This window comes from Myotis davidii, unplaced genomic scaffold (assembly GCF_000327345.1).
Source record: "Myotis davidii unplaced genomic scaffold, ASM32734v1 scaffold523, whole genome shotgun sequence".
Lineage (NCBI taxonomy): Eukaryota > Metazoa > Chordata > Mammalia > Chiroptera > Vespertilionidae > Myotis > Myotis davidii.
This window is the reverse complement of record NW_006295054.1, coordinates 1,233,031-1,243,840: the sequence shown is the minus strand read 5'-3', so window position 1 is coordinate 1,243,840 and position 10,810 is coordinate 1,233,031. Positions and strand designations below refer to the sequence as shown.

The window sequence follows — 10,810 nt, the reverse complement described above, 5'->3', positions numbered from 1 at the left end:
TAACAATGAAAATACATCCTGCATATCAGATATTTACATTACGATTCATAACAGTAGCAAAATTACAGTTATGAAGTAGCAACGAAAATAATTTTATGGTTGGGGGTCACCACAACATGAGGAACTGTATTAGGAGGCGGCATTAGGAGTGGCATTAGGAAGGTTGAGAACCACTGCTATAGTCAAACTCACAGAAGCACAAAGTGAAATGGTGGTGGCCCAGGACTGGGAAGAGGGGAAATGAGTAACTGCTGTGCAATGAGAATAGAGATTCAGTCAGACACGACGAAAAAGTTCTAATACAATGATGTGCATGTAGTTAACAATACTGTACTGCACGCTTAAAAATGTGTTAATAGGCTAGATCTCATGTGTTTTTTACCACAATAAGCAAAGGCAAAAATGAAGTATACTAGTATATGACATGACTTGCTGGTAATGAACCATGCCAGCTTCTGGAGATCAGCATTTCCATTTGTAAGTACTAACATCTTTATGGAATTTTATTTACAGAACTGAAGCTCACCAATATGGCTTTCAAAATCCACTGTCTTTTTGGAAATCAGAATGGCACCTATCCATCTTAATCTTTCCTTTAATATAGGATTTCCTAAATATTATTTACAGTGGTTTCTAAAATTCATCTGCAAATTCTCTTAGAACCCTGAGATGACATTAATCTGCGACAGATTTAAAATAAATGACAACAGTTAGATACATACTTGCTCTCTTACATGCTATATACCTACCTCAATTTCTTTCTCACAACTGTTTCCTTTCCAAATTAATGTGCAATGTCTCAGAGAAGCAAACTAAAACAAAAATGCTAAGTATTTCTGCTTTTTCTATCTGCTCCATTATATCAAACAGCAGGCCCAAGCTTTTAACAGTGCAATTAATAAAATGCATGGTACTTTTTAATTTTTATTTGTTAGTCCTCACCCAAAGATGTTTTGCTTTTTATTATTTTTAGAGAAAAAGGAAGAGACAGAGAGAAACATTGATTGATTGCCTCCTGTACGCACCCCGACCAGGAATCAAACCCACAATCTAGGTGTGCCTTGACAGGGAATCAAACCTGCATCGTTTTGGTGTACGGGACTATGCTCCAACCAACTGAGCCACCTGGCCAGGGCAAATGAATGGTGCTTTTGATATAAGTTGTTATTATTTATATAAACTTTAAGAATATAGTTATTAAAATTATAATTTCACTGCTTACTTTTAAATATGCAGCTGCCTCTTGTACAGAAAGTGTTCTCTGACTAGAACTGCCACATTCATGATCTCCTGGAAAGATTAGCATATTATTAATTTTGGATCAGTACGATGTTCAATGGAAGAAAGCAAATATTAATCAAAATATTTTACAAATTGCAATTATAGTTATTATATTCACTAAAGAAAGATGAACATTATTTATATTTATTTCCTAGGAAAAATCCAAGTAATGTAAATAAACAATTACCTTTACATAAACCACAGCTTTTAACATGCATTACAGTCTAGATAAGAACTTATCTTCCTCTTATATTCACAACTACATTGTTAGCTGGGTTAGGAACCATGTCACACTATGCCTATCCAAAGATCTTGGCACACAGAAGGCCCTCCACAGATTCATTATTTTTCAAGTGAGAAAATTCACTGTTCTAACATACACATCTATCACTAAAACTAATAGTTCAAGTGTTCAAATAAGTTTTAATTAAAACATACATTTTCAGAATATAACTAAGCCTATCTTTAGCAAGTAGTGCACATGCCTTAAAAATTACTGTAACACATCAACAGGGAAATTAGAAGATTCTGGCTATAATCTGGTTTCTACAGAAAAGCACATTTTCCTTTTCTTGTCACTATAAAAGAATCCAAAGCCTTTTCTGTTAGGCTATCTATAGTTATTAGAGATCAATTATCCTCATAATGAACTTCAAATTTAAGTTTTTCCTGTCCTGTTTCTTTCAAGTAATTAAAAAAACTTTAACGTAAAAGTTCAATAGTTAAAATAAAAGTCTTGGCAAATTTTCCTATCATAAAAGAAACCATGTTCCTATTCATAGTTTTGTTCGAGTAACTCATTGCTAGTGGTTGTAGTTGTAAAAAGGGAAGAAATACCTATTAGATGAACAAGTAAGTTTCAAACTTTATAATGTATCCTCAGAGATTCAGATGCCTTAGATCTACAGCAGGGGTCAGCAAACTACAGCCCATAGACCAAATCTGGCCTACCACGGGATTTTACTAGTATAAATGAAGTTTCATTGGAACACAGCCACACTCATTTATGTATTATCTATGGCTACTGCTTTCATGCTATAATGGCAGAATTGAGTAGTTGCGACAGAGACAGTCTAGCCCACAAAGCCTAAAAATGTTCTACACTATTTGGCCCTTTCACAGAAAAAACTTTTCCAATCCCTGCTCTAAAGGAAGGAATCTATATTTTTAAAAGCACTTCAGATTATGCTGACGTAGCACACTTCATAAAACAATGCTATAGAGACAGCTGTAGACGCTTGTGGTAGCAACATCAGGAATTCCTGGCTAAAGTATGTACTTAAACTATTTCTAGTTGCTACACATACTGAATAAATGTCATTAACTTGCAGTGTATAAATATGACAGTTCAAAAGTCAACGCAAACAAGGCTTTTAGTGATATACACAGAATTGTGAGCCTAAAAAACTGATCAGAATTAAGGACCCAAACTAAAAAAATAAAGATTGATAATAGGATGGGGAACTGCCAGAATTCTAAATGCCTCCATGCAATAAGAAAAGTTCCCCAATTACCTACTAGGCTTCTACCAATGATGTGGTTCCCACAAAAAGGATCTGCTACATCAAGAGTATGAACAATTGCATTTTTATTTTCTTGTAACTGTTTATAAAAAGAAAATCTCTTCTATAAGAAGAAAGTCTCTTCTTTTGGTTTAAATGTATAATAAGAAAAGTTAAAAGGTAACAAACTTTGAAGCTGCTACCACATTTTATAGGTACTAAACTTAATACCAATTCACCTATATTATTGTTATTAATAACCTATACGCAAATATGTTAATACCTGAAAGCTTTCAAAGACTAAGAGCAGAATATAAAGAAAATGCAATGAATCAGGAAGGAAAAATTCTACAATATATTTACTTTATGACATCTATATAACCACTAAAGAAAAATCTGCGTTTTTATATTTAATCTAGGATTTTAGTTAATTCATTGCTTTTCCAATTTAATTTATACGTTAAGCTTTCAGAATTTTGTTAATTTTAATGCAGAAAAAATTGACTTTAGAATATTATATACATACATTTTGCACTAGTACATGTGGCAGGCAGAAAAAAAACACCTTGATTAAATATTATCTACAAAAATAAAAACCCACTCCATATAGGTAATAATAACCTCAAAAGAGAAAATATTTCACAAATATAACACTAGACTTGAGAAAAACTATTTCTATTGCTACAGCATGCTACATATGCAAATTAATTTTCAAAACATTTTTAGAGACTGCAATTGTTAAAATAATTACCTGCAAGCTGTGCCAATCGATCATGAAGCTTGTATAAAGTGTTCATCATAAGATTTTTTTCTTTTTCCTAAAATTGAAAGAAATTATTTTAAAATATCTATGTAACTCCAAGAAAAACACATACACCAAATAGTAGTCTTACCCAAAAAGAAAAGCATAAGAAAATTTAAAATCATAGATACTATATAATCTAAAGGACTAATTTATATTTAAACAATGGCTACCATATTTTAAAGAAACTTAAGCCTAAAATCTAAATAATCACTTTATGTATTTTACTTTCTTGAGGATGATCGGGAAATTGGCACTAAGGTTAGTGCTAAGAAAGGTCTCATACACAACAAACTTCGCCAACCACCAAAACAATGCTCCTCAATACTCCCCCCAACCCCATACAATAGCATGCTTATGTATATTGTCCTTATAACACTATTTTCTTCTAGGCTGCCCTTCATGTTTTGTTTAATCTGATTCAACCACATAATAAGGAATGAGTACTGATGCCTTGATTGAACCTCAACATCTCCTAAGCTCCCAAAATGGCCCTGAATAAGTTTATGAAACATTAAAGTAAAAGAAACATTTAATGAGTATTTACTATGAGTTAAGATCGTTCTCCGCGCCCTAACCGGTTTGGCTCAGCGGATAGAGCGTCGGCCTGCGGACTAAAGGGTCCAGGTTCGATTCTGGTCAAGGGCATGTACCTTGGTTGCAGGCATATACCCAGTACGGGGTGTGCAGGAGGCAGCTGATCGATATTTCTCTCTCATCGATGTTTCTAACTCTCTATCCCTCTCCCTTCCTCTCTGTAAAAAATCAATAAAAAATATATTTAAAAAAAAAAAAAGATTGTTCTCCACAAAGCAAGAGATCCAGTGAACAAGATGATTCTTGTTCCCAAGGGCAAAAAGCATATCACAGTTGCATACAAAATATAATGTAAACATAGAAAAGAGAGAGGGAAGGGAAGATCTATTTATGGAAGACAGAATATTTGAGTTGAGTTTCACAAGAAGAATAGAATTTACCAGCATTCCAAGCAGAAGAACAGCCATGAGCAAAGGCATAAAGGCACAATGGCATTGTTATATTTCTTACATAACCAGTAGCCTACTTTGACTCAGCAACCTACTAGAAAAGTAGTTTGGAATAAACTGCTAGAGAACCCTAAATACCAAGACAAAGAGTTTGACTTCATTTTGAAAGCTTAGGGGGAGGAAAGTAAAACAGACACGTGCATCAGGACCTTTACTCTGACCACATGAAAGGAAATTAGAGGAGACTATTGGAATGTCTATGCACCCTACCAATTAGTCTAAAGCAATGAGACCCCCAATTTAAGAGCAATCACAATTAAGAGAGACCAATATAAGCAATGGAGAATAATAGGTTAGGAGAGCGGGTAATAATAGCTTATTACACTATTTGAAATAAATTCATGATTCACGAGGGGGGCTGTATTATTATTCCCTTTTTCCCCCTAAAGTGTCTAACAAAACAGGATTACTGTATGAATACAACCAAAAGCAAATTCAGGCAAGATACAAAAATCTGGAAAATTGTATGTCCAATAACATGCGGCTTCATCCATTTATTTTCATGCTATATATTCAGAGACAGAAGAAAAGTTTGGACACTCACTGTAAGTGGCATGCTTTTGTCAATGCAGTGACACTAAAGAAACAAGAAAACTTACCAAAGGCTCCAAATCCTACCACCGGAGTCCCTGGTTTTATGTGAGATTGTTGGTAAGAGACAAGTGATATTCCTTCAGCTGACTATTTGCCTTCCAATCCTTTTGATTTCCTTCCACCTCAACTCTATCTCAACCAGATTCTGAGTCAAGACAGTCCTTATCTTTGCATAAGCTTAAAAATCCAAATTGCAAAAGTCAGACATCAAAAATAACTGCAGGAGTCCTAGCCGGCTTGGCTCAGTGGATAGAGTGTCAGCCTGCGGACTAAAGAGCCTCAGGTTCGATTCCAGCCAAGGGCACATGCCTGGGTTGCGGGTTCGATCACCAGTGGATTAATAAAGATGGAAAAGAAAGCTGAGAAAATAAATCCAAACATTCAGAACAAGAGAGTAGTCTCAGCCTGAATCCCAGTTTAGTACTGAAGTTCAGTTTAGTGTAACAATGAGAGATTTTTTTTTATTTTAAATTTACTAGAAAGAAAACTAAATCAACTGACAGAAACTGTTGCTCCCACCTAGAGACCACAGCCTGGACACTTCGATGTTGCATCACTCCACCTCTCCTCCCAGAAGCCTGTTTTTTGTTTATATATATTTTATTGACTTTTCACGGAGAAGAAGGGAGAGGGACAGAGAGCTAGAAACATCGATGAGAGATTTATCAGCTGCCTTCTGCACGCCCCCTACTGGGGATGTGCTGGCAACCCAGGTACATGCCCTTGACTGGAATCGAACCTGGGACCCTTCAGTCCACAGACTGATGCTCTATCCACTGAGCCAAACCAGTTCGGCAATAAAAATATATTTTTTAAAAAACAAATATATTCATTATAATAGAATGAAAAGGAATTCAATGATATCGTAGGCTGTGGACTTGACACATAAAATCAAGGTAAATCTGATTAGGCTCGAAGATTAAAGTAGCTGAGAGTAAAAAAATAAACAAATAAATAAAGTAGCTGAGAGTTTTATCATTTGTCTCCTCCGTTATTTGGAAGTGACTGATTTCCTTTTTGCTTTATGTTTATGATGAGTAGATCCTCATCAAACCCATCCCCACTTTCCTACTGAAAATAAAACTAAATTCAAAAATTTGACACTTTCTGTCTGTGATTACATCTTTAATGAACACCAGAGGACTAGGAATACACTTCATCTTTTGATTCACAGATATTAACACTGGACTAGATAAGTAGAAGAAATAGCAAAAGCAAATGTAAATGAATCTCATACTGGATAACATACATACTATTACATTCTCATACAAAGATTTAAGCACTCAAAAAGCTCCACTATTTTTTCATGAATTATTTTTCTAGTGATGACTTACTCAAAAAGAACATCTATATAATATAACAAGATTCTCAAGTGCCATCCAAATGGACTATGTTATTAATGTGAACAAATCATTTTTGAGAAAGAGAAAGGCTTTGTTTGGTTCAATTATCTTTAGCACCAGTATGCTAAACTGGAAGTAAATCTAAAAAGTATGTAATCAAATATTAAAGTTATTTTCTTTATAGAAACTTATATTGGCTTATAGTTGCATTACATTCTTCTTCAACTCAGACTGCTTTTTAGATTGACACTTCCAATATTCAGCTTGAAGGTGTCTAAACTAGTGGCTTCCCTAATCACCCCAAAAACAAGTTAATGATCTACCAATAAGTCCATATTTAAAGTAGCTTTCAAGTAATCTTTCATTAAACACAGATAGTTTCACAATTTGACATAGCTACCTTCTAACTGTCTGTTTGGTAAGGTCCAGATTTTAGTAATACGTATACTCTAAAGCAAAGTTCTTATTCTTAGGAGAAAAAAATCAAACTGTAGAGAAACTATACCAAATTTTCTCATATATTGTCCCCTTTAAATATTTCACTCTTCTATCCTCAGCCAATTTTCTCCTCAAAAATATTTTCAATTGTTTGTATCATGTATCTGATTAAATGATAATGAATTTTAAACACTTAGCATGGTGCTTGGCACAGAATAAGTGGCTGTCATCATCTTTATTATTACTATTATTATTTAGAGCCAGGGTGGGGAACATCCAACCCATGTATAAGGCCCACAAAAGCATTTGGTCTGGCCCTCCTAAGGCATTAGCGTGAATTAATTAAAAGTTTGACCAAATATAGCAGGCTAATTTTTAAGTTAATAATTCTGTATGGCCTGCAAATGATGTTATAAATATCCAAATGGCCATTGGCAGAAAAAGTTTCCCCACCCCTGATTTAGAGGTTCTGAACTTCAGTTTCCCTCATGGGAAAAATTATACAAAAGAAAATGAAGTCTTGTATTTCCCATGTTCATTGAGTACATTGTACAAATTTAAATTATGGTACCAGTAGCAGTGCTGTACTTAAAAGTGTAACTGTCAACTCTTTTAAAACAAATTATCTCAACAGAATATTACAAAAAAATAATCATTACAGAGTCTCACCCTAACAATCTAGAGTAATATTCTGTGGAACTAATTATATACTATTACACATCCCTCATCACAACAAATATAATGTATTCTACACAGTTCTATATTACTGTCAAGTCCTACAATTTAAAAAATTAAGAATTTTGTATTGTAACTCAAATATCAATTTCTGAAGTGTCTATATGATGGTAAGCAAAAAATATTTTCATGTGAATAAAATTGGTAAAAATTAACATTATAGATCCTTTAAAAAAGAAATCATACATAACCAGCCTAAGGGATATTTATGCCTTCCTGATGGTGGAACAGGCATGCCAATGAGCAAAAAGTCCAGAGAGAGACAGGATGAGGTCAAAGAAGACAAAAACTACTAGGTTAGGATATCCAACAACTTATGAAAACATGCATACTTTTAAGGATAAGGCCAGGTAGACAATACACCACTGCCATTTTACTGGCCAGCTGGTTTTTACCTTAAAGTGATAAACAGTTCAGCTCTTAGAGAAAATCTGTGTCAGATTTAGTTACACTATAGTTAAGGAATACTAAAAAGAGAAAACTTACTGCTTCAGCCTAAAAGAACCTTTTTTATCTTTTTAAAATTGATTTTAGAAAGAGAACAGAAGGAGGGAGGAAGGGAGAGAGGGAGAGAGGGAGAGAGGGAGAGGGAGAGAGAGAGAGAGAGAGCGAGAGAGAGAGAGAGGGAGAAAAACATCAATGTGAGAGAGGCACATTGATTGGTTGCCTCCTGCATGGGCCCCGACAGAGGCCAGGGATCGACCCTGCAACCCAGGTATGTGCCCTTGACCAGGAATTGAACCTAAGACTCTTTGGTGCATGGGCCAACACTTTAACCACTGAGCACACCAGTCAGAGCAAGAACCTTTTAAAAATTATTATTTTTAGTTGGTAATACTTTTATCATATAAAACATGAGACAAAATATCAGTATTATCATCTTTTACTTACTTGTATTGTTCCAAATGTTTCATCAAAGGGGTTTTTTACTATCAAGGAAAAAAAAGAGAAGAACTATTAGCATCATTTAAAAACGAAAATAAGAATCCCCCTAAATAAGTCCTCTGAAATGCCAGCATGTTTTTTGCTAAAACTGAATATAAACATGCAAATAAAATGTAAAACACACTGATGATAATAACAGTTGGGAAAAGCATTTTTTTCAGACTTATTATACTTACCATTCTCACTCTGAATTTGTGGTGTTCTCCATAGTAATAGCAGGTGCTCTGATGTCAGAGCTGCTGGGTTCAAGTCCCAGCTCCATCACTTAATAGCAACGTGACCTTGAACTAACATCTACTTTGCCACTCTAAGTTGTAGTTTCCTTTTCTATAAAGGAAGGATGTAACAATGGCACCTACCTTATATTGTTATTGTGAGGATTAAATGAGATAAATCTTAAAAAAAGCTTGGCATAGTCTCAAACACTTAATATATGTTACCTATTGTTACTGTTAATGACTGAATCATTTGTTTCCTCTTTAACTTGGTTTCTCTTCAAAACACTTCTAAAAGCACTTACTACTTGTGCAGTTTATAACATGCTTTAAAAATAAATAATTTAGAATTCTGACTTCTAATAATTAAAAAAAAAACTTCCTAATCCTTGCTAATATTTTGGAAAATGGCAAGAAATAAATATACAGATCGAAGTACTTAAGAATTATCTCAGTACTAAACAATTTTGCATTTCCAATAAATATTATAAGAAAAGGATTAACCACTTTCTAGCCAACCTCCCTATACTCACCCATCCTCCAGTAAAGATACCAGCAAGTTTATGGCTGAATTATGTAGCATCTCTCATGATTATTATTTAGAAAATCCTCCTTATCATCTATTTTTAAATCACATGTAAAAATAGTCAAAGCTTTGATACCTGAATCTCTATAATCCAGGTCACAACTAAGACTGAGCCCACAAAGTACTTCACACTCACCAGGTTTCCTTTCTGAGGTGCTTTTTTATTTTCATTTGAGAAAACAGGAAGTCCCATAGGAACCAAGAACTGCCTGATTCTGAGAAAGTTCATGTGTAAGACCAGTTTAACAAAGTACAATAAAAAAATTTAAAAAAAGGGAAAAAAGGTATCCGGCTAGCATCTATAGCAGTGGTTCTCAGCCTTCCTAATACTGCAACCCTTTAATACAGTTCCTCATGTTGTGGTGACCCCCAATTTCATCGTTACAAATTGAACATAACTAAAGCATAGTGATTAATCACAAAAACAATATGTAATTATATATGTGTTTTCCAATGGTCTTAGGCGTCCCTTGTGAAAGGGTCGTTCGACCCCCAAAGGGGTCGCGACCCACAGGTTGAGAACCGCTGATCTATGGGGATTTTGCTAATAGATTTTTTAAACAATATTTTTTTATAGAGTAACAAAGTTTTTATACTAGGAAAGAAAAATTTTTGAAAGACCAAAAGTACCCAATAGGGGGAATAGAAGGAAGGAGAAATATAGCTTAAAGATTAAATAAAATGTAAAGAATTGGAACATGCTTGAACTAAAAAGACTCTTTTTAATAACATTCATTTTTATTCATGTAACAATTTAAAATAAAGCTATATTTAGTTAAATAAACTGAAAGATGCCCTGTCAATCTAGTTAAAATTAGAAATTTGATTAAAATTGGTCTAACAATACTAAAAAACAAGTCTTTTATTTGCTCTTTATAAATCTAAAATATTAAAACATAAAATTCTTAAACACTGGTTTTAATGTCTATGGAAAAAAGCAACAATAGCATTATTTTTTTACTATATACAAAAGTATTTTTTATCAAGATTATTAAATAAAAACCTAGCTCATCAAGTATCATTATGAAAGTACTAGAGGCCCAGTGCACGAAAAACATGCATGGGTAGGGTCCCTAGGCCTGGCTGCGATCAGGGCCGATTGGGGCTTCCCAACTGCTGGCCGGGGGCTTCCTTCATTCTGTGCTGCCCCCTGGTGGTCAGAGCACGTTAGAACAAGCGATCGAACTCCCAAAGGAATACTTTGAATAATAGCCATATATATATATATACATATACACCCACACACACACACACACACACACACTAGAGGCCCAGTGCACAAAAAATTGTGCACTCGAGGGAGAGGGGGGTCCCTCAGCCCGC

General features: G+C 34.4%; 1 protein-coding gene across 1 annotated transcript in view; it reads right to left on the bottom strand.

Moving 5' to 3' along the window:
• The window catches only part of LEMD3 (LEM domain containing 3), a 90,025-nt gene that overhangs the window by 44,253 nt on the left and 34,962 nt on the right, over positions 1–10,810 (bottom strand). The window contains exons 3-5 of the mRNA XM_015567747.1: positions 8,633–8,670; positions 3,535–3,601; positions 1,223–1,290 (exon numbers count right to left, since the gene is read on the bottom strand). Coding sequence (XP_015423233.1) covers positions 1,223–1,290; positions 3,535–3,601; positions 8,633–8,670 — 173 coding nt within the window. The remainder of the gene's footprint in view (positions 1–1,222; positions 1,291–3,534; positions 3,602–8,632; positions 8,671–10,810) is intronic.